The following is a 25,183-nucleotide window of genomic DNA, read 5'->3' on the forward strand; positions in this document are numbered from 1 at the left end:
CTTTCCTCAGAAAGGGGAGCACTGGGTGCCTTATAGAATTCTGGGAGCTCCAGAATTAAATCATGAAGACAGCTTCCTAGCCCTGAGACCAGGGGGAAAAACCATCCTAACGGTTTGGCCCTTTCTTAAATCCTTTCCTTGGAAAGGGAAGTGAAAGGAGGCCTGAGGAGTGAGAATCGACCCTAAGGTGCCAGCTTTCGAGGTGTTTTGACACCGAAAGATGCTCAAGCCCTTTCCACAGAGAGGGGAGCATCCGTCAACCTGGGTGTGGATTCTACATCAAGCTTTACCCCAGCCCTCAGGCTAAAATGAGGTGGCTTGAGATGAGTCATAGAGTGACGCTCAGTCACTAAAACCCTTTCCGCAGAAAGGGGAGCGTTCACATAAGTGAACTAGAATCCTAAACCCATCATTGGAAAGCTGGTCTCCATGCGGTGCTAAAATAAACCTTTTCCGCAGAAAAGGGAGCATCCTTTAGTTGTTCCAAGTCTGCAGCGAGCACTTCCCCCACCCTCAGGCATAATGTTAAAGGGGGTGGCCTGCTGGCACTCCATTTAAGCGAACTCCTGTCTCAAAAGGTTAGAGAAGCTCTGTTTCCATGGAAACAAGAGGCTAAAAGAGGAAGTTCCTCTAGGTCACCTAAACAGGGTCCAGGGGAATCCTGTGGTTTACATAGGAGAGGGGATTCTCGTACGCAGGCCTGTGGTAAAGCTCCTGTAAGTCATGAGGACAGACTCATCGCGAATGTGTTTTCGCGATGAGCACATTTAGTTCCCTCGGGAGCCGGACGTGCTATTATTACCACACCCACAAGCAAGTGCAAGTGGGTATGAGAGCGTGCCTCTCGTTACAAACAAGCAATGAATGCACCGATTGCATTCTACTCTCTCAAGAGCTAATGTTGCTTGTGTTCTCACTGCACAGCTCGTACCATGTGAAAGTGCGGGTATCAAAATACCACACACGTCACACGCAGGCCTCCGGTGAGAGAATACATGCACTCCTAGACAAAGAGAAGCTGAAGACGACAAAGATATATTGTGTTGCACCGGCGTCCTTTTATGGTATGGTCGCCCGGTAGTGACGCAGCGGCAGCGACGTGCGCGCTGCGGTGACGTCATACGCAGTCGCCGGCCATTTCATTTTAGTTTTTCTATGTATTCTTCAGACACGACTCACGCTGCGGGGTTCCCCAAAGTGGCCTCTAGAGGACGCAGTGAGTGTTCCCTTCGAAAGGGAAACAGATTATTATTCATGAACCCAGCAGAATTCATTTTGTTATACTAGTACTAATGTCTCAAGTACTACCAGCAGCCCTTAAATTCTGTATATTATGACAAATATGTGATTCATATATGGTTGCCACATTTTAGTTCTAATTGCTAAAGTTCTTATATACTTCTATACATATATACATATATACGCTTGTGTTTTTTTGATAACACTTTACAATACGGTGCACAAATATGCATTAAATCATGCATAACTAATGCAGAGATAATCATAAATTAATATATAACAACAAATTAACATTCTATGTGATTCATAGATTAAATAATCAATAAATTGTTATTCGTTAAATGTGCCTTAATGTATTAATTTATTAATAACTTATTTCATTAACTAATAGTGTAAATCCATGTGTTAGTTAATTTGTTTATTGTTTCTTTTTTATATATAAAGTTGATGTTATATGTTTGATATTTTGTCAACAAGTCTTTCCAATTGTTCAGATACTTCTTGAGGCCATTGTATGTTAATGATTGTTTCTATACAGAGGTTGAATACGAATGTAACAGTTGGTCCAGTGGTTTATGAATGAACAGGAAAATAAACAATGTTTTACAATTTTAGCATATCAAACAAAGCCACCTTGGTGCATTTTCCATTATAAGCAGAAGCAGATGTTTGGTCTGAGTTTGCTCTGCAGGGACATGGAAACTTGTTGCAAAAAGTGCTTTCTATTTCTTTGAGGATATAAATTCTCACGTCACTGAAAACGAGTTTGAAAAAAAAAAAACATGAGCTAACATGTTGTGCAATCATTGAGTGTTTTATATATATATATATATATATATATATATAATTTGCCCTTTTGCCATGTTTAATAACCAGGTTTAATGCCTTCTTCTTTTCAATATAATCTACTCCTCATTTTTGATTGTTTTATCAAACTTGTAGGGTCATTACATTACTTCAGGCCACTACTGTACTGTATGTTCAAAGCTAAGGAGCATCAGCACAGGATATTAGAATGAAATACATATTGGATTTCTGGATTATTGTATAAAGTAAATGTTTGATGATTTTAAGGGGAGTTGAGTTTGAGATTTTGGGCTTTTTGGTTTTTCATAAAGTGTTTTTTCAGAAAACATCCCAAAAAACACTGTTAAATGTTTCTTTTATAGCACTTTATCTATTTGTCTCAATAGATTTCAATTACAATGCATATTTTATAAGGCCGTTTTCTCAAAATACGTTTTTTCTTCTACACTGAGCCATAAATCTCCAGTTTAGTAACGAACATCAAACTTTACATTTTTATTTCTGTCATAAGCATGAAGGTTTTTACAGAGGAATTTGCTCATATATAATTTGCTTGATTTTATACATTTTAAAATAATAAATAAATAAATAAATAAAAAATAGTGTTTTCTGTCTGTTCTAAAGTTTTTCTGAATTATTTTGTGATGAAATGAGATGTCAAATATGTCAAAAAAATTAAACAAGAATTTTGAAACTGACTTAGAAAACTTGTAATACAAAAAATGTTTGTAATTATAAAAGTAATTAATCAACTGGGTAAGTAAGGTGATAACTAGTCTTGCCTTCAGGACATTTCTGTTACTATTGTGTGAGCAATGTGAAATGTCCAATCTGGGTCCTGAAGTAAATACTGAGAGCGAACTAGATCATCTTAAATTAAAGAGAATGCACTGTATAGATTCGCAGCCCATTTGTTGTTTGTCCCAAAACCAGCTAAATGGCTCTAGTTAGCCGGCTTTCATTATACTTGAAACATACTCCCAGTAGAGCTATACAAATCTATGGCTCTTAGACCTATTCCTCTAGAGATGAGTTCAGTGCTAGTCTGTTAAACTGCATTGCTGAGTCACTCACAAGTTACACTGAAATGTCCTTTTGTCCAGTCCAGGTGCAAAGACTTAACCACCAATAAGACTTCAGATCATGTCAATTCATTCAGCCAAACTAGAGTGTTGTATTAGATGAGGTAAAAAGGGAGTATTCCTGCTTAAATGCTGTCTGGTATCATTCAAAAGCTTGCTCTTCAATACAGTCCACCCACTTAAACACCTGGCAATGATCTTAGCTGTTTTAAGATATACTCACAGGATGTCCCTCTCTTCCATCCACTCCGGGAATTCCAGGCAGTCCTGGATCTCCCTGAGAAGACAAAGATCATATAGTCGGAATAAAAGTGCACCGCATCTCTATGTCTTGGCAGGGGGATCAGAGTGTTTGAGACTTGTTGGAATTTTTCATGCAAATAACAGAGCATATTTTGCATGCATATAACACTTAGAACATTTAGCTTCAGATCCATCTTTTTTATCTGAACAAAAATGGCATGTCACTGAATCTGGCAATAATATTAAGACAGCTATGGTTTCTCAGGACATAAAGCAAGGCAAGACATTTCTTGATGTCTTTTAAAGCAAGGGGTATGATTAAGCTGCAATAAATCTTAAACAGTGCCATATGTTTCATATTTTAAATCCTCTACGTATGGCCAAGAGCGTGTGTAAGCAAGGAGTATTTAAGAATGGCACATTTGTCAACATAATGATTATTAAACATGGAATGACTTAGTGATAAGGTGCCCAGGACACCTTCATTGCTTTTTTCTGGCTTGAAGAAATAAGCGTGAACTTTAAGGGAGCAGTGCATGTTTAAAGATCTGAAACGAATCAAATAATCCAGGATTTATCATATAGGCAACCACCAAGATGTTGACGAACATCTTGGTTTAATAAAAGCCATCTGTAAGACTGGAAAAAGACAGCTTAGATCAGCATGAAAGAGGAAACAATGGTGCAAACCTTTTTATGGCTTTCCATAAGGAGATTCTGTACTAGCATATTTTTTCATGCAATTCTGTCAAATAATACTGCATCTTGGAATCCTGTGTAGCCTCCTCAAAGTGGGCTTGCCAAATATTCTCAATGGTCCATGTTCACAGTTCAAGGAAGCCATTAAACATGTTCAGTCTTTTACAGTGAGAAGAACTGTATCAGTACAGACCTTTAAACCAATTCCTCCAGGATTTCCATCTTTTCCATCCCTGCCAGGTGCTCCCTTGATAAACACACAAAATAAATGGCATTAAAGCATAATAACTGAGCACTCACAAAAATGAAGTGGAGAAACATTTGAGTGGTAAACATACAGGCTCTCCTGGATATCCAGGTGGACCGGCAGGGCCTCTACTCCCTTTTTCTCCCTAAATTAGACAGTATGTCTGTTAATGCAATATAGAGTATTGGAACATAACAAACAAATGAGGCTGCATTGCTGTTCAAGCCATTAACAGATTTGATTTATGAAAGTTATTGTTTTATTTATCCATACCAGCATCTCCCTAAACACAAAGTACATCATGTACCATTCCAACATTATATCAGTACTTTTCATCACAGGAAATTATTCAATAACCAAAAGTTTAAAAAAAAAAAAAAAAAAAAAAAACTCCAACTGTTCATTAGCTATTATCCCAGAGGGATTATAGATATGAAGTGGGCTAAGAACACATCCAGTGAAGAGATGAGGTACAGTACAGATCCAAAGTCACTGTTTACGCAGACAATCTTAGAACAATACTACAAAGCATTATTGGTTAGGTGGTAACATTTATCCTAAATGACAAGTGCACTAAATAAACAGGAATAAAAACAAACAAACAAACAAAAAACTATACAGTTAGTTAAAGAGGAATGTATTCACACCATTTGTCCATCTTTGCCTGGTAGTCCTTGAATGCCTTTATTGCCAGCAGACCCCTGGAGAGAAAACAGCCTAATCAATAAAAAAAAATTTTGGGTGAAAATATCTGGAAAATATATAAATAATGAGGATGAACTTAATTTAAAATTATTCAAATTCAAACCGGTATTCAAAGTTAAACAGTGGTTTCAACTAGTACGGTATGCAGTTTGTCACATATTCGTAGGCATATGTCTATTCTGTATGACCATCTAGACTATACAAACACAAATTCTCAACTGATAATAATTTGTTTTGCACAAAATCATTGTTTGAATTAAAAAGGCTTTAAGACCTTGCAGAATCCTCTGCCTTCACAGTAAGCGGGACTCATGGTAAAGGTAATTCCCTTTAACGTCAATGTTTTGATTTCAAATCAGTTTTGGCGAATGCAAACAACGTGATTATTGATCATAAGCACAGCATCCAACTAGGCAAGAAACCATGCAATCTAAAAAACGGAAGATGTCTTTCCCTATTCTAAGTTAATGTTGTTAAAGAAAAAAAACTTCTAGCATATTCTTAAACTTTATTATTGAAGTGCAAGCATCAAAAGCCACCAAAAATATTAATTTTGATTAATTCAGCCTATATGGTTGCAAAAACATTTCAGTTCAAAATGTTAAGTGCCATTGTTCAAAGAAAAAAAAAAAGCCAACAACCCTAGCACTAAGTCATATCACCTTCTCACAAATGATGTTTTATTAACAAGGTTCGGGGGGAGCACGATCAGACAATCAACCTGGCCCAGGTGGAGCTCATCAGCCAATCACCTTAACAAGCTCAATTCATGTATATAAATACAGCCAGCTCACCTCTGTTCCACGACGGTTTTCTAGCATCACTCGTCTGCTACTATGTCGGACATAGAATCATCCCCTTCCGACCGCGAGCTCGTTGCTCCAACCCAAGCCACCGGCGCGAAGACCCCCTTCTCAAACCACCGGCTTCAAGGCTCTCGTCTCACAAACATCGGGAGCAAAAGTGCCTCCTCCTCGGCCGAGAGACGCAGCTGAGCCCCGGGTCTCAACGCGAGGACGCTGGCCTACAAGATCTTCAGTTCAAACACCAAGGCTTCGTTCACCTCCACCATCCAGACAATCGGCACCTTCCTCCGCATCTTCCTATGTCTCCGCCCCACCGTCCATTCCTCCCATAGAGAAGTGGACCGTGGCAGGTTTGAGACAGGCTCTGATTAATTCAGATGTCCGGTTTTCCCGACATATGAGCAAAGCCGACCTCTACAGTCTCTACATCTCACTGGAAAACACTAACTCCACTTCAAAGAAAACTAAAGCACGTAAAAATAATTCCTCTCACATTTCTGGCTCTTCTTCCTCATCCAGGTCCAGCTCCAGCTCCCCGCGATCGAAGAGGACCAATAGGCCATCAGCAAGCCAGGGGCGTGCCCCAGACTCCGCCCTTCCAGATCCTGTTCCACCTCTCTCATTGGCTCAACCAGCCGTCGCAGCTCCGTCAGACACTGCACCGCCCGCGACATCACACGTCAATATCCCCTTTCACTCTTTTTCTAACCCGTCTGCTTTTTCTAACACAGCTCAGGCAGCAGACACTGGCGTGAGGATGCCTCCGCTAGGCGCGCAAGCCCAGCTGTCCTCCCATCTCCCTTCTACCTCCGCTCCCCTCTTGTCTCAATGGCCTTCAGCTCCCAGCATAAACACTGGCTCATGGCCATTCCAGCCAGCGATGCAAGCTACTTGGCCTCCTTTCCTTTCGCCTTCTTACTCCTTTCCTCAACCTCCAGGGGTTGATGCAAGTGTGAGGCTGCCTCCGCCGTCAGTCACAGCCCCTATTTTTCGCCCTTCCGGTTCTGCTCTTGACTCAAAAAATCAGTTCACCTTACTATCCGCTACTCAGCTCCCCGCCTCTCCAAATGCAGTTGCCTCAGAACCACCGCCTGTGACCCACAACATCAGGTCTCAAATCCTAGCAGGTGCAGATATGATCTTTCTTGTCTACTTTCTCTCCTCCCCGTCGCCGAATCTAATAGACAAATAGATTGCGGGAATTTTTCCGTCACTCTCAAAAACCCCGCTCCTGACTCATCTCGCGTCCTCTCTTTTGCCGAATTTACTATTGCTTTCGGCCGCTACACGGACGTAATTTGTTCAGTTTTTCCCCATAGACGGCGCAAACTCTATTTGGCCATAATCGCAGAACTCGCGCTGTCTTACGGAGGGGGTCACTTTTACACCTACTATAAATTATTCTCGGCCAAATGTGCGGTCCGTGTGGCTCAATGGAACCAGTGCCCCTATTGGGGCGCGCTGGACCCGGACCTCCACAACCGAGTATTTTTAGGATGTCGAAACATTACATGCGCTCTATGCAGATCGCTCACTCATCCTACTACTTCGTGCCCTCAAGTTAATCCTGCCATCCCCGCCTGCCCAGACACGGCCCAACCCAAATCCACTAGTTACGTCCCACGCTCCGCTAACGCAGATCCAGGAAGCTCAAGACCTCCCTTTTCGGTCGCTGGGCAAGTCTGCCATAATTTTAACGGAGGAAAATGCAGTAGACAACGGTGCAAGTATCTGCATGCATGTAATTATTGCGGCGGAGCTCATGCTCGTCTCGTATGTCCAGTCTATAAGGCTGTCAATAAAAAATCTAAAAACTACTTATCAATGTTTCTCGGCTATCCACAGAATTGTCTCATCACCCTGACACTAACTTCACAAATTTTCTACTTTCAGGTCTCAAAGAAGGTTTTAATCCGGGTGTCTCATGCTCTATCTCCAGGAACATTATTTGTGATAATCTCCAATCTGCACTTTCAGAACCAGATGTGGTCACTAACCTGATCAAAAAAGAAATTGATTCCGGTTTCATGATCGGCCCCTTCGACGCTCCCCCTTTCGAAATTTTTCGCATCAGCCCCATTGGAGTAGCCACTAGAAAATTTTCGGGGAAGAAACGCTTGATCATTGACTTATCAGCTCCTCATAATTCTCTATTTTCCAGTATCAACAGCCTCATTCCACTCGAGGAATACTCACTGCACTACCATGACATAGAGCAAGCGATCACTATGATTAAAAACGTGGGTCCCGCTGCATGGCTGGCCAAAGTGGACATCACCTCTGCATTCAAGGTGATGCCTATCCACCCAGACTTTTGGCATCTATTCGGAATTCGCTGGCAAGGAAAATTTTGTTTCTCCGTATGCCTAACTTTCGGTTGCAAGAGCAGCCCAAAAATTTTCCATACATTATCAGAAGCCATTTGCTGGATTCTCTCTAATAATTACTCCATTCACCACGTCATTCACCTGCTCGATGATTTCCTAATCATCTCACCTCCCAACGCTACCCCAGCCTCAGATATCTCGACAGTTCTGAAGGTTTTCGCCGAGCTGGGGATTCCCATAGCTCGAGAGAAAACTTTAGGGCCATCTCAATCTATCGAATTTCTGGGCATCACTCTAGACTCCGTCAAATTTCAAGCCTCCCTACCAAAAGAAAAAATCGACAGAATAATTCTAATTGCTTCCACCACACTAGAAAGTTGAAATTGTTCTAAACACGAGCTTCTATCCCTTCTTGGCCACCTCAATTTCGCCATGCGTATTATTCCGCAAGGCCGCCCTTTCATCTCGCATCTTCTCACTCTCGCATCTTCGGTTCAGGCTCTAGAAGATCAAATTGCCTTTACTCACGCATGTCGAAACGAGCTTAGTTTGTGGATATCCTTCCTCAAGCAATGGAATGGCTTGTCTTTCTTTTACAACAATCTCGTTTCTTCCCCCAACGACATTCAATTGTTTACCGAAGCGGCGCCCTCCATCGGCTTCGGGGGGTTTTATCAAGGTCGCTGGTTCGCGTCTCCCTGGCCCCTCAGCTGCTAGATGCCCCTCAGTCCTCCGCACTGTTCGAGCTCTATCCTTTAGTCGTCGCTGCTTTTCTGTGGGGGAAAGATTGGTCGGGAAGCAGCATCCTAGTTCACTGCGACAACGAAGCAGTAGTCCACTGCATAAATAAAAGCCATTCTCATTCCCCCGCCCTAATACCACTCCTAAGGCGCCTAATTTGGATTTCAGCGTGCGATCAATTTATTATTTCCGCAAAACACGTTCCCGGTTCAAAAAATCAAATTACTGACTCTCTCTCTCGTTTTATGTTTCAGAGATTCACTATTAAAGGTTATTTAAGCGGAATCCAATTTTTTCACAAATTAATTTATGGCGCCCCCTCCCCTGAAATAAACAATCCTCAAACCTCTCTCTTGATCAGAGGCATTCAGCGGTCTCACCCTCCAAGTCCGGATGCTAGACAGCCGATTACTCTGGAAATTCTTACAAAATGCATCCACACACTCCGCTCAGGCTTCCACTCATTTCAGACCGCTCGTACACTCGATGCTATTTTCATTTTAGCTTTTTTCGGTTTTCTGAGATGCTCAGAATTCGCCATCACTTCCAAATTTAATCCCAAACTCCATCCAACCATCTCCGACCTCTCCGCGCTCGATAGTGAAACCATCTCTTTTTTCATCAAACAAAGTAAAACGGATCAGGAAAAAAAGAGGTCACCACGTATATATTTTTAACCTTCCGTCACCCATCCAACCGTATCAGGCTCTTTCTTCGTACCTTCAATTCAGAAGTTCCCAGTGCACCTCTCCCCTCGACCCTCTCTTCGTCGATGACCATCACAATCCCGTCACACGTTTCTGGTTCCAAAAACATCTAAAACTCACCCTAGTCCAAGCAGGCATACCCGCAGAAAGATTTTCCAGCCACTCCTTCCGAATCGGGGCAGCTACCACAGCAGCTCAAAAAGGCCTATCACGCCAACAAATTCAAGCCCTCAGCCGATGGACCTCGGACGCCTTCAAGAGCTACATAAGGACCAATAATTCTCACTTAAAAACAGCCCATCTCACTCTCATTAGTTAAACAGCTCATGACACTACCACAGCATTCCTTGCTCATTCCACCCTGCCGCCCCTGTCTTCCACTTATTTAACAAACAGCACCCTGGTCATTCGATACTGCCAGGGTAGTGCTTGACAACTCGATACTGCCGCTGCAGTGCCCTGCCTATTTTGATACTGCCGCTGCAGTGCTTGACCATTTGATACTGCCGCTGCAGTGCCCTGCCTATTTTGATACTGCCGCTGCAGTGCCCTGCCTATTTTGATACTGCCACTGCAGTGCTTGACCATTTGATACTGCCGCTGCAGTGCTTGACCATTCGATACTGCCGCTGCAGTGCCCCACCCATTTGATACTGCTGCTACAGCGCTCAACAATTTGATACTGCCGCTGCAGTGCCCTGCCCCTTCATACTGCCGCCATAGTGCTTGCCCATTCGATACCGCCACTGCTCACTTGATTTTGCCGCCCCATCCGCTACCCCCGGCATTAAAATCTTCATCGCTCCAAGCCCAAGGATCAATTAGCACCAGACTGGGCTCTCCCTTCCGGCGCAGCAGAGCCGCGGCTCCCTTCGGTCGCAGTGAGAGCCCTCTATCTGTTTTAAGCTCCAACGCCCATGCAGCATCAGTCAGGGCTCTCCCTTCCGGTGCAGCAGAGCCGCGGCTCCCTTCGGTTGCAGTGAGAGACCCTCCGGGCACTCCCCACTTTCATTAGCATGCTTTTTTTTTTGGGGGGGGGGGGGTCATGACCATTTCTTTTCGGCTGCTGTCTCTTTCTATTTTGCTTCTTTGGGGAGTTCTCTGGTTCGGGCTCCATCCCGAGCTCGGAGCCCTCCCCCTGGACAGCACGCCGAATATGCTTATTAAATTGCCTTACCACATTATATGAGAGTGCGAACTCGTGAAATTATGTTTTATTAACAAGGTTCGGGAGGAGCACGATCAGATAATCAACCTGGCCCAGGTGGAGCTCATCAGCCAATCACCTTAACAAGCTCAATTCATGTATATAAATACAGCCACCTCACCTCTGTTCCACGACGGTTTTCTAGTATCCCACCCCCACCCCAACGCCTCACTCTCCATTTAAGTCATCCCAGTTCGGGATGGGGGGGAGTTCTCTGGTTTGGGCTCCATCCCGAGCTCGGAGCCCTCCCCCTGGACAGCACGCCAAATATGCTTATTAAATTGCCTTACCACATTATATGAGAGTGCGAACTCGTGAAACATGCATTGTCAAAATTAATGCCTGTTCCCTTTCGAGTCATTCACTTGTCATTGCAACTATCTTTAGTCAGGGGGTAATTCCTTTTTACCGAAATGCTGAAGCCTTATTGAATCCTGCTATTGTACCTACCATAGATAATGAATGATACAAAGTTTAGGTGATGGTAGCTGGTAGCTGCAGCCTCTGTTTAGCTCCTCAGTCTGCTCTATATAAGGGAAATGAAACTGCATATATGGCCAAAGGGCCATGTCCTGCTAAGATTGTGGAGAATGGGGACATCGTGCATTGTAAAAAAATGCACACCTCTCTCAACACACTGATGCCTTGGCTTGCCAGAGTGGTCAAATGAAAGTAGTCATCACAGAGGCGTCGCTGTCCAGCTGGGGAGCCCCCTGTGACAGCAGACTAGTGTTTTGTTCATGGATAAGCATTCAAATACTGCCTGGAGCTACAGGCTGCTCATTTAGCTTTGCAGTAACTTTTGCCATTTGTAAGAGGACATCATGTTCTCATTCGGTCGAACAATACAGCGGTGGTGGCGTACATCATTCACCAGGGAGAAGTGCCTCGCTCCCCCCGCAAAGCACAGCATGCAGCACAATAGCAGTTGAGTATCCTCTCTATGAGGCGCCTTTATGCTTAAAAGTTACAGTGTTTGAAGAGTGGTGTAAGAGTGGAAATGAGGACATGCTTAAGTGTGACAGTAAGTATTATTCTGGCTTTCTGACAAGAAAGACAACTCACCCTCTGCATCAAAAGTTTATGTGGCCGCTATTGCTGCTTCTCATATCATGTTAAAGGGTCGCTTAGTGGGTAAACACCCCCTAATAACGAGCTTTTATTTGGGCATGAGATGATTGAATCTGTCTAACGCACATATGGGACGTATCATTAGTGCTCGTCAGCTGGGGTGATTGATCTTAAAGTGTTCTCTTTCATAATGGTGCTACTGCTCGCTTTAGCTTGTTGAAAAAAAAGAGTCAGGGATATGGCTTGTATTCAATTTAGTCTGGACTGTATGCTGAGGCTTACACCTACACTAATGTGTTATGCACCTATAGTGCTCTCGACGCCGTTCAGAACCTGGGTTATAACATACGAGCATTTCATTCACCCGATCCAACCTCCGAAAACAAGGCGTCTCAAGGAATGCATTATGCCATGATCGTGCATTGTGTGCTTCTGTGGATAATACCAGTGAATTTTGTTTGTGTGCTTCCGTTAAAAAAGGCCACCTGCCCTAGTGTCAAGGCAGAGACTGTTACACTGAAATGCAAGCAAGCCGATTAAATGATGCATCTGGGTGTTGACTGGGTCTCCACTAAACACTTTCAAACTAAATTGGATTATGCTTTAAAGCAGCTCTGTAAAGAGGGCAATAGTAAACAGTCAATATGTTGTCTGCCCTGCTATTGTGCCTGTCTTGTCCCTCTCTGTCAATGGGAGGAAGCCATTTGCTTAACTGGTTTCTACTTAATGCCACCAGTTTCACAAAAGATTCTTTGTGGCAAAAGGAGATTCTTCAGATTATGAAAAGGTAAGAAAGAGATGGTTCTTTAAAGAACCTTTGACTGAATGTTTTTTTGTGAAACCAAAAATGGTTCTTCTAAGGCATCGCTTAAAGGAGAACTCCGGTGTGATTTTGACCTAAAGTGTATTGAATCATGATACCGAGTGTGAACGTACCTTGCATATCTCATCTTGTCTTGTCCACTGCAGTCCGAAATCTGGGGTCAGTTAGCCGATGCTCACAACAGGTTGTCAATGAGAGTCAATAGGGCATCGAAGTAGCCATGTAAATAAATCACTGTTTTACACCATTTACGAGGCACAAAGTAGCTCCACACTTCATTGGTAGACTTCCAAGGGCCCTGACATTTAAAACGAGACATTGAGAACTCAGAAAAAGCACTAGTAGTTTATTTACAAGAAGATTTATATAGACATTCCCCTTAGTAAAATCTCCGGTCGCCGCTATCTTGAATTTAGTCACGATAAGTCGAGTGTCGAGCAGGAAGGAAACTACAACCTGATAAGTTGATAACCTGATAAGTTCCTTCCTGCTCGTCACTCGACTTATCGTGACTAAATTCAAGATGGCGGCGACCGGAGATTTTACTAAGGGGTATGTCTATATAAATCTTCTTGTAAATAAACTACCAGTGCTTTTTCTGAGTTCTCAATGTCTCGTTTTAAATGTCAGGGCCCTTCAATACACTTTAGGTCAAAATCACACCGGAGTTCTCCTTTAAAGAACCTTTTAAAGCACTTTTTTTTTCAGAAATCAGAAAGGCTCTTTGCCTGTCACTTTGCATGCGTCGAGTTTATTGCCATCAGATTGACTGACTTTTTTTTAAGCATAGAGGGTGTTTATAAGAAGCAAGCAAACATAATTGAAATTGCAAACAGCATATTTAATGGCTGTATTGTAATTTAAGTATTTAAGTATTTTTAAGTATTAAAAAATAGCAACTGTTAAACAGAAAATGATAGTTCTTAATTTACATATCACGTTCTGAAAAACATTTGTCATCAAAAAAACCTTGTCTACTTCTGTTATACTTGACGCAAACTGATGTTATTGGCCTACAAATAATATGCATAATGATGAACAACCTTTAAAAAATAGTGTGTTTCTAGGCTCAAGGCAATAAATAATGGTCAAGAGCACTGCGGGCGTTGATACCCGTAGCAACCTGCTAATGCCAGGCAGCACTCCTGGTTTGAGAAACTTTTTGCAAACATGCAAGCTCATCCATCATCCTATGAAAAGTTAAGGATCAATTAAATATTCTTATTTGGTACTAATTTGCATTTTGTGATAGACAAATTACACATTTTCATGCGCAAGTTGTATATTACTACAAAAAAAATGGTGATGCCATGGTATTCTTTACCGTGGGTATGATATAGATGTAAAATAAAAAGTATATTATGCTGTAGTAAAAATGCATATAGGCTTTAGTAAGAAACTATTATAATAACGATTATTATTTGAAAAGCAAAAATTTCATGTAAGACCCATGTTAACATGAAATGATAATTTATTATGCTACGAGACGATGCAAGTAGACTACCTTCTCTGAAGATTATGATTAGGTCCACGTGCAATAAGCACTCACAGATTTCTACCCCATACTTTTTTGATTATTACATATTTTGGCTAGTTTGATAATCCTTGAATTAGAATTAAAAATATATACTGTCATCATCTTACTTTTTAAATCCATTCCACAGGATTCCCACAAAGATTCCCCCAAGATTTTCCACCAAATTAAAGCAAAATTCCATGTGTGCCTGATTATGGCCAATTTGAAAAATTACACGAGCATCTTGAAACAATACTCTAGAAAAAAAATAAATGTTCCTACATAGAGTCAGTTGTACCCATTACTTTACTGTCAGCAATAAAACATCAATGGCCAAATGATATTTCATCTACAGTATTTATTAAACATCTTTTAACACTTATTTTTAAAACTGACCTTTTCACCTGGTTTGCCTGGTGGCCCGGGTAAACCTGGGATACCGCTGTCACCCTAAAGACAAACACACACACACTGAAAAAAAATCATTTCAGTAAATTCAGCGAAGTAAGTTATATATGCTGTAGCATATATAACCTTAACCTAATATTCTAAGCAAAATCAAAGCTTAACCAGTCAAAAGTATTGACTCCAGCATATAAAAACCTTGCAATATGCATGAGGTTTCTGAATGAAACTGACTTAGCTTATATTTCCTGGGCTGCCATTAAGACAATACCTTTTAAATATCACTGAAACCGTTTAGATTAACTTGTTGTATTTCATAATAATCTCATTTTATACTTGTGTAGTTTTGTATAATAATCTGCATGCACAAGTTTGCAAAATAAGTAAACTTAGGAAAGCATATGTGAATATATGATGACTGAATATGTTGCCATAATGAAAATAGTACATTTATGGATAAAAGGGACAAAAAAAATCATAGTTTCTTACTGCTTCCCCAGAACTTCCTTTTTCCCCCTTATGCCCATCAGTTCCACGTGGCCCCTGCTCAAACAGAGATAGAAAAGTAGCATGATCATGTGTAGTGTGAGGTGTTATGGGTATGTACATTTCTGACTCTTGCATTTATACCTGCATGCCAGGAGAGCCTTGAATGCCAGGACTTCCTCTAGTACCTGGGACACCCTTCAATAATAATAAAAAAAAGAGTCTTATGTTAGTCTGACCTATAGTCATGCAAATTAATATCAAGGTCAGTTTGGAAGAACACAACATAAAACACATTAGAGCTTTTAATCTTTTCTCATATTATAATTTCAACATTCTACAGAGATCATATGTGACTATGGACCACAAAACCAGTCATAGAAGAATTTTTTTTTTTTTTTTTGAAATTGAGATTTATACATAATGGTTATGTATAATTTATACATAATCAAAAATTAAGTTTTGATATATTTACGGTGGGAAATTCACAAAATATCTTCATTGAACATGATCTTTACTTAATATCTTAATGATTTTTTGCATAAAAGAAAAATCAATCATTTTGACCTATACAATTTATTGTTGGCTATTGCTACAAATATACCCATGCTACTTATGACTGGTTTTGTGGTCAGTGGTCACATATAATGAAAAATTGAATTTGCTTTATTTGAGATAAAAAAAATTTATGTAGCATGGAAATATACTGTACATTTCAGAACTCACATGTCCTTCTCAGCCCAGTTATTACACATACTGTACTTTACTGTAGTCAAATGACTTTGACTACAGTACAACTGTGATTTGCCATTTTTACATTTGCAATAAATGGTTAGAGAATTAAGAACGAGTGTCTCAACAAAAATGCACCTAATGAGATAATTGTGGAAAATATAAACTACTTATGGCTATTATCAATTCATGATATTTTAGTACACAAACAAAAGAAATATCATGTGAAAAATCTCTTAATTTCAGCTTCTAGATTTTGTGTAGTGATGAAAAAAGCAGAAATTGTCTCTACTGTACTTAGTCTACCCTACACATATTCCTTTTTAATGTAAAGCACTTTAAAGTACTTTTATTTTCAACTAAAGTACTTCAGACCTTGCATTTGTCAAGCATTTCAGGACTTTAAGTACCTTGTCAAAACTGTGTATATAAATAGGACTACTTATATGGACATTACCCTTCCATATGTATGGGAAAGGTTTATTGTTGGTAGGGTGTTATTAAATGTTTGATCTGAGGTACGTTTCCCATACAACAAAGCAATGCACTGCTTTTCTGTTCTTTGGCTTAAATTTGAAATATTTGATTCAGGCAGGTTTCCTCTTACACTCTTAACAATAAAGGTGCTTCAGGACCATAGAAGAACCTTTTTTGTCTAAATGGTTCCATAAGGAGACTTTAACATCGGAAAAACCTTTCTGTTTAACAAAAGTTTTTCAGATTATAAAAAAGGTAAGAAATAGATGTTTCTTTAAAGAACCTTTGACTGAATGGTTCTTTGTGGAACCAAAAATGGTTCTATGGTTCTTCGTTAAAAGGTGAAAAACCTTTTAAAGCACCTTTATTTTTAAGAGTGTGCATTATACTTAGCACTTACTCACAATGCATTCTCTCTCATATACATTTGCATATTGTTGAGTTTTACCTAGGTTTACATTTTTCAAAGTATGTTCTCATTGGTTTCCATGGTTTCTAATTTTGTTTACCTGTTTCTAATTTAGTTCTTGTTTACTCGGGGTATATTTAGACTTGTGTTTCAGTTCAGTGTTTGTCCGTTCTTTTTTGAGATATGTTTTGTTTTACTAATCTCCTGTATTTTCCTTCTGCTCCTGGGTGTATTGTTTAGTATCTGTACCACATGCGTATAGATCCTCGCCTCAACTCGTCCCTGCCTACAAACAACCCATGACATATATACAATATATATCTGTGTGTCTATGAATGACAAATATGTTGCATGCTTATTTTGCTAAAGAACATGATCTGTTTAGGTTCACATCAAACTATGTTGTTTGCGAATGTTTGTTGGAACTATGATTTCGGAAATCAGAATTGTTGAACTATGTTTGTATTGATGGAACTTGCAATCATGGATGCAACTGAATATGCAACTCTTAGTTTAGTTTACCCAAAAATTAAAGTTTTATTATCATTATTTTATTATCATCAGTGGTGTCAAAAGTATTCACATTCATTACTCAAGTAGAAGTATAGATACTAGGATTTAAAAAGACTTTTGTAGAAGTTGAAGTATCAACTCAAGCTTTTTACTCAAGTAAAAGTATAAAAGTACTGGTTTCAAAACTACTTAAAGTAAAAAAGTAAAAGTAATGTAAGGAAAAAAATGCCATTAAAGACAAAAGATTGGGCCGCGCCACAGGGGCCTATTGTGCACTACCCCACCTCCCCAAAAACATTTCTAAAGGCCAAAGTGACTATGTTATATTAAAATGTTAATGTTGAAAAATTTGGGATGCACTAGGCTACCTGTTTCAGCCGCATATATGCCCAATGAAAATAAATGCATTTTATTACAATGCAAATACATTAAAGAACCATAAATGTGTACTACTGAGCATTAACGTGTTTCACGAAGAGGGAGATATGATGACTAGTTGCTGACTATAAGTATTGTGTTATCACAACATTGTCAATCGCGTTGTCAATCGCAAACGCTAATTTATTCAAACATCCCTCTACCAAACTACCTACTGTAGCTTCATTTTCAGAGGATGAAGAGAAAGCACCCATTTGATAAATAAGCTAGTAGTGGAGAAATAATATCTTGTAAGAAATAATCTTTTTTGAGTAACGACCCGGACACTGGCTATATCCTTGCTGGAGTGCAGGGCTGGACTGGGGTTAAAATTTGGCCTTGGACAAATCCAGCCCACAAGTTCCCCCGTGAGTTTTGTTTGGGTTATAGGCCCTTTAATTGAAGTAAATAAATGTATGAATAAAACAGGACAGAATCAAATAATGATAGATACTGAATTCAAATGCAACAAATTAATGCATTTTTGTCACATAGAAATGCATGCAGTAAAGCACTGATTTTGAGCTAGAATGCGGGACATTAATTGCTAATAAATTCTGTAAAAATTACTTTTGTAGAACACAAAAGATATTTTGTAGAATGTAACCAAAGATATTCATTTACCCTTGATTTCTACTCTAAAGACAAAATTTTTTAATTTCTCAGAGTATCTTCCTTTATGTTCCACAGAAGAATGAAGAAGTTCATACAGGATTAAAATTACATGATGTTGTATGTAATGACAATTTTTATTTTTGGGTGAACTGTCCCTTTAAGAACTTTAATATGTGTAGTAAACACCTTATTTATATAAGGCACTGATATTTATCCTTAATCAGGCTCTTACGGAATTAACATTTTTCTCCAATTAAAATGAATTACAATTTAACATTTAAAAAGAAAGAAATTTTTGCTTAAAATCCAGATATTAAGTGACTAGTATTAGTAAGATATCGTCACAAGAAAACATTACAATAGTTATATGTTTTTTTTTATCCGCTTCACACATTTGGCCTATTTGCAGTTTCGAATGTCATTTAAAACAGCGCCTAATATGGGGGAGATCTGCCTCGCTACGGCGATTGGCCCACTACTCCACCGGCCCACCAGGAATGTCCCGGTTCTCCCCGATGGCCAGTACATCCCTGCTGGAGTGTGACGTGATTTGTGTCACGTGCAGGTGTGATGGATCGCGTACAAACCAATAGGGCGTCGGAATGGGATATGTTTATACTTCTCATCCAACCACAACCAAATTCACAAATTCATGTGGATGGTGCAATTTATCTGGATAGTTTTTTTTCTTTTTTGAACGATGACATGAATGAACACAATTGAGCCGAAAAGAAATAGGAGTAACGAGTCTATTTTTAAAATGCAAGGAGTAGAAAGTACAGATAATTGCTTGAAAATGTAAGGAGTAGAAGTAAAAAGTCGGCTGAAAAATAATTACTCCAGTAAAGTATAGATACCCAAAATGTCTACTTAAGTAAGGTAACGAAGTATTTGTACTTCGTTACTTGACACCTCTGCTTATCATTATTATCATATATTATATTTTAACTCACTCTTATGTTGTTTTAAATCTGTATGAGTTTCTTTCTTCTGTTGAACACAAAAGAAGATATTTTGAAGAATGTTGCTGGTACAGTCTTAAAAATAAAGGTGCTTCACGATGCCATAGAAGAACCTTTTCTGTCTAAATGGTTCCATAAAGAACCTTTCAGATCTGAAGAACCTTTCTGTTTCACAAAGGTTCTTTTTGGCGAAAGAAGGTTCTTCAGATTATAAAAAGGTAAGAAAGAGATGGTTCTTTAAAGAACCTTTGACTGAATGGTTCTTTGTGGAACCAAAAATGGTTCTTCTATGGCATCGCTACATTCTATTGACCTTTTAAAGCACCTTAATTTTTAAGAGTAGCTATTGAATTCTTTTTCTACTATGGAAGTCCATTGCTACCAGCAACTGTTTGGTTACCAACATTCTTCAAAATATCGTCTTTTGTGCTTAACAGAAACTCACACAGGTTTGGAATTGGATGACATAGTTGGCCTATATACTTGACATTTAAGTCTCCTGACGTAGTTGCTGCAAAATTTATTTTGAAAAGGTCATTGTTTTTAAACACAAAGACAAGAAGCAAATAACAGAAGTAAACTCAAATAACCACAAGCTTATGAGACAAAGTTTATGTGAAGATATCAAAGAGGTCTTGAAGGTTTGTCCTGAGTATGCACTTTATTATTAGTGCATGCAATCTGAACACGCCTACATGAATTATTTGTGCAGAATCCAGCTGGACGATGACACTCATGTCTTTGTTTTTGTTTTTGAGGCATAAAATAACCCCCACAGGCTTTTTTGAATAAAAAATGTTGTTGACATGAGACACGTTTCACTATTCTCTGCTATTAATGAGATGACTATATACAACTGCCAAGACTCAAAGGGCACTATATTCATTAGATTCTTCTCAATAGAATTGTTTTATTTATTTTAACAGTTAGCCTTACAGTCACTTGACTTTAGACATTTGCACAAAAGAAAGTGAAAAAGGGTTTTCCATAAACATGCTCTACAATACTTTGGTGTCCCTTCTTTTGAGGCATTAGAGGCAGTAAAGCATGTTTTTGATGTGGGAACTTTTAAATGTTTAACCAATAATTTTCTAAAATAACATCATTTCATTTCTAATTTTTCACATATGTTAATTGAGTTTATAATTTTTGCAAAAGTTTGTATGAGTTTATCAAGACACTACACGTTTTTGTGTCTTGTTGAAATGGAATAGTAATAAATGTCCACCGAATATTAAATGCTGGTTATCAGTAAATGCTGTCAGTATAATAAAATTACATGAGGTTAAATATGCTTCGCATCAGTAAAAACCAGCTGTTTATGGTTTAGACGAGCAGGCATATGCGCATAATGTGGACACGTATTCATAAAGACATGAAGACCTGCAAGTATGGCATCCAGGTGTTGTGTTATTGCACGTTCACCAAACTTTCAGAGCTCTTCTGTGGGTCATTCGTCATTCATGCTCAACAAATTTTTCAGTCAGACTAGAAAAAGTACAGCTGCAGACAAAATTGCAACCCCACAAACGCCCACAAACCCATTTACAACTCCTCTGAGCTTTATCTAGTTTCACTCCCTTGGGCAAGATGTATAGCACTATTATGGAAACAATGACTGTGTTCTCTAGTATTTTTAAAAGCTTTCACTGTTCAAACTTGCCTAACTAAGCCCCTCTACTAGAAATGAATACTCAAAGGAATATCATGTTCGACTCTAAAACAAAAGTATATATTTATTTTCACTGACATCTTAACTATGAATGTATAACCTTGCAATTTGAGAGAAAAAAAAAACTTCTGTATCCACTGTTTTTTTAAATCCCCCTATCAGAGCTTTTCTCTTAAAATGACTAATTGTAGTAAAAACAGGCAAATAACAATTGGCAGGAGGAATTTGCATGCCTAGCTACTCCTCTGTACGAGTATATAAGGTGGCACGTATCCACTGATTCAGATTTTTTCTTCGGAGCGGAAAGATTGCTGAATATACAGCAAGTGATCTCTCTTTTCAATCACCTCATGCTACAGGAAGCTTCTCTTTGCTAGACACTTTCCCTAAGGTGCATTCAGTGCTGTTTCACCACTGTTTAGCACAGTTAAGTGTTGCAGTTTCTCCCAAACCCCCATGGGTGCTTTGGCTTAAAAGAGCATTTCGCGGACAAGAGCATCTTTTTAAAGATGACTCTTTGTCCATGTCTTTCTGGATGCAGTAGTTTCCAGACCCCCTCTGATGGTCATAATTGCTGTCTCTCATGTGTGGGCCATGATCATGCTGAGACCACATTTGTGAATGACTCATGCCCGCATTGCGAGAGTATGCCAATGGCAGCACTAAGATCATTACTTTTACATCGGGCTTGAGTGGAAGTCTCTGTCCAAGCAAAAAAGTTATTGACTGGATGACTGGTTTTGGGGTGTGGTGTGTGACATTCAACCTGGGCACACGGAGATCCCCCAGGTAGATCATGCAGTTGCGGTTCATCTGTGTCTGTAAAGTGGCACCACCTGGAGGAGCCATCCACATCTCCCATCCAAGAACTGTAGGTTGATGTCAGCTCTGGATGCTAAAGCCTATAGCACAACTGGACAGGTGGCCTCTGTCTTGCATGCAATGGCTATTCTGCAAGTCCATCAGGCCAAAGCACTGAAGAGCTTGCACAAGTGTAGTTCCTAGATGAGATTGATGCAGGAACTGTGCATGGTGACTAACCTATCTCTCTGTGCGACCAAGGTCACATGCAGAATTTATCACATTTTCAATAAAAGAGCAGTCTCCTCAGTCTCTGGGTCATACACGACACAATGCAGCAATGGGCGAAGTGTTGCATCCGTACTCCTAGCCTTGCCTTCACCTTTCGCCACAGGCCAAGAGATGCCTCGAGGACATGCTGCCTCCTCATGCATATCCAGCCAGTCCCTCACGAGATCCAGAGAGGTGGGTAACTCCACTGTGCTACTTCACACTCACCCTCCCTACTCCAGGAAGTGCTGACTCCCGGGTTGGGGTCCAGTGCGCTCCCTCACTGGCCCTCCACAGGTACATCAGTTGTCCCTTTGGTGCCGCTCACATGGAACCTGGAAGCCTGGCTAACGCTTCTCTGTCTGTCCCGCTGGTCTATTCAGCCATTTCAGATCCCACCCCTCTTCCCTCAGAGCCTGTCCCTACAGCACTTACTTCATAGTACCAAAGAAAGGCGGTGGGCATTGACCAATTTTTGATCTGCAAGTCTTGAATCATATTTTTAAAATATGAGACCTTGAGTTGTTGGCAGTACTGCTGGCCCTGCACCAGTTTCAACTGTTGACTTCAAGGTAAGCATGTACTCGTCCAGACAGACAACACTGAGTACATTAACTGTCAAGGAGGTCTACGCTTTCATCGCTTGTTGCAACTCTTTCGCCATCTCCTCTTTTGCAGACAGGTTTGCCTTCTGCAGGTCTTCCCACTGCCCATTTTTGTATGCGCTAGCACACAGCTGGCCCTGGGGCCTACGTAAATATTAGGGGTGGGAGAAAAAATCGATGCATCGATGCATCGCGATTCTCTCTTCAACGATTCTGAATCGATTCCTAATATTTCAGAATCGATTCTGAGCTTGTTTTTTTTTTCTGCATATGGCACGTGTGCGCGCTAGAGACGCGGCTGGCTACAGCGCACAGAATTTGCACTGTGAGACACGTGCGCATAATGCTTGACAGTGTGCTTCCATCCGTCGTGTTTTACTTTAGATATGCGTTCATTTCTGCCGTCTGGAATGCAAGAAACTGTTGCACTGACAGACTCACGTGCGCTTTGTGTTTGTTCGTCCTAAAGCTCGATTGCGGATGCGGCTAAATGCACTTGCATTTTGGAATAGTTTCAAACGAAACTGTACATACAGTCAGTTATGTTTTCAGAGCAGGACAAAACATCTGATATATTGAAATAGATCTGTGCATCATTGGCGTTCCGTCCATATACAGTAAGCTGCTAATGCCCTGCATACTCAGGCTGTCAGAGAGAATGCGTTCACGTGTTAAATAATATAAACATGCTTATAAATGAATCCCTTATTTGAATCTTCTGGGCAAGCAGATTCTCCGCATCTTCCTTGACTCCTCAGAATTGATGAGCATTCTGTTTTTCTGTCATGCGCGTGATTTCATTCGCGGGGTAAGCTGTCCGAGAAGCGCTCGCCCAAGCGGAAAAACGCGCTGTTGCTGCCAGATCCTGATTGCCAAAAATGTATTGTATTTTTGTATATTATATATAATATGTATATTTTCATAATTTCTCAACAATTCAAAAGTTTAAAGTCCACAGAAAAAAATAGCCTATATAAAATGTATATATATTTTTTAAAATAATAATAAACAGGAAAAAGAGGAAATATTAAAATATGATTTCGTCTCTGATTTTATTGTTGTCTAAATAATGTAAAGATATTATTATTTTTGGTATTACTGGTGGTTTTAGCACTCAGCATACCTGGTAAATAAAAGTGTCACCTCTCGCCACTGCTGTGCATTAGTTTGAATGCAGCCGGTTAAAGCTGCCTGTCTATGATCTCATCAGTAATAATAAAATGGCAGTAATGCTGAGGAAAAAAGAAAAACTATTGTCTGTAAACTTTCGGACACCTGAAGAAAACTTATTTTAAATAAGTAATTGTTTTAAAAAGTACCTTGCTTACATAATTTAAAAAATAAAGTAAAGTTGGCCCAAATTAAATTTGATATAAAACAAATATGAAAATGTAGCCATGTGCAGTACTATTGAAAACTGAGAATGTGTTCATCGTGATATTTAGTTGTTAATGAAAACAGTAATTAACTTGAATCATGAAACCGGTGAAGATTGACACACCTACTTTTACAGAGATTCCAACTATAAACAAAAAGCATAGAAACTGCAATTTTACATGTTTTTAAAATTGTAAAGTTGTATTTGCACAGCAGAAGAATTAATTGGGAAAAAATGTAGATCAAGAATCGTTTTGGAATCGGATCATGACTCCCAGAATCGGAATCGGATCGGATCGTGAAGTGCCTGAAGATTCCCACCCCTAGTAAATATGCATTTCCCCGAGTGAATCTCCTTGCACAAAACCTGTGCAAGATCAGAAAGGACAAGGAGCAGGTCTGGCTGGTTGCACCCTACTGGCCCGCCTGGACCTGGCTCTTAGACCTTATGCTTCTTATGACAGGCCCTTCGTGAAGAATTCCTGGGAGGAAGGACCTCCTTTTTTAGGGGCAGGGCACAATTTGGTTGGAACTTTCACGTGTAACTCCTGGATGAGACGCAGAGAATTTAAGTGGTCTGTCACAGGCAGTGATAGCCACGATCACTCAGGCCAGAGCCCCCTCAACCAGGCAGACTTACAGTATGCCCTGAAGTGGAGTCTCTTCACTGACTGGTGCTCTTTATGCAGTGAAGACCCTCGGAAATCCCTGATCAGCACTGTGCTTTGCTTTCTGTAAGATCAGCTGGAGTGGAAGCTGTTCCCCTCCAGTTTGAAAGTGTACATCACAATGCAGTGGACGACAGGTCCATGGGAAAGCACAACCTGATCATCAGGTTCCTAAGAGAGGTACCAGAAAGATAAATCCTTCTAGACTGCTCTAGGCTGTGCCTCATCCCCTCTTGGGATCTCTTAATGGTCCTGGCTGGACTTCAGAGAGCTCCCTTTGAGCCGCTGGAGTCAGTTGACCTTAAGTTCCTTTCTCTGAATTCAGCACTCCTGACTTCACTTACTTCAATCAAGAGGGTAGAAGCAGGCATTTTCGGACAGCAAAACATTTGGGCCGGCTGACACTTAAGTTGTCCAGACCCTGGCCTGGATACATGCCCGAAGTTCCCACCATTCCTTCCCAGGACCAGGTGGTGAACTTGCAAATGCTGCCCTTGGAGGAGGCAGACCTCTACGGCCTTACGTGGAACGCATGTGTACTAAACACAGGGCAA

General features: G+C 40.2%; 1 protein-coding gene across 1 annotated transcript in view; it reads right to left on the minus strand.

The window, feature by feature from the left end:
* Positions 1-25,183, minus strand: part of col21a1 (collagen, type XXI, alpha 1) — a 68,330-nt gene that overhangs the window by 30,729 nt on the left and 12,418 nt on the right. The window contains exons 10-16 of the mRNA XM_073834278.1: positions 15,256-15,309; positions 15,115-15,168; positions 14,617-14,670; positions 4,965-5,018; positions 4,409-4,462; positions 4,264-4,317; positions 3,352-3,405 (exon numbers count right to left, since the gene is read on the minus strand). Of these exons, the coding sequence (XP_073690379.1) occupies positions 3,352-3,405; positions 4,264-4,317; positions 4,409-4,462; positions 4,965-5,018; positions 14,617-14,670; positions 15,115-15,168; positions 15,256-15,309 (378 nt within the window). The remainder of the gene's footprint in view (positions 1-3,351; positions 3,406-4,263; positions 4,318-4,408; positions 4,463-4,964; positions 5,019-14,616; positions 14,671-15,114; positions 15,169-15,255; positions 15,310-25,183) is intronic.

The sequence above is a fragment of the Garra rufa genome, chromosome 2 (assembly GCF_049309525.1).
Source record: "Garra rufa chromosome 2, GarRuf1.0, whole genome shotgun sequence".
In the NCBI taxonomy this organism is placed as follows: domain Eukaryota; kingdom Metazoa; phylum Chordata; class Actinopteri; order Cypriniformes; family Cyprinidae; genus Garra; species Garra rufa.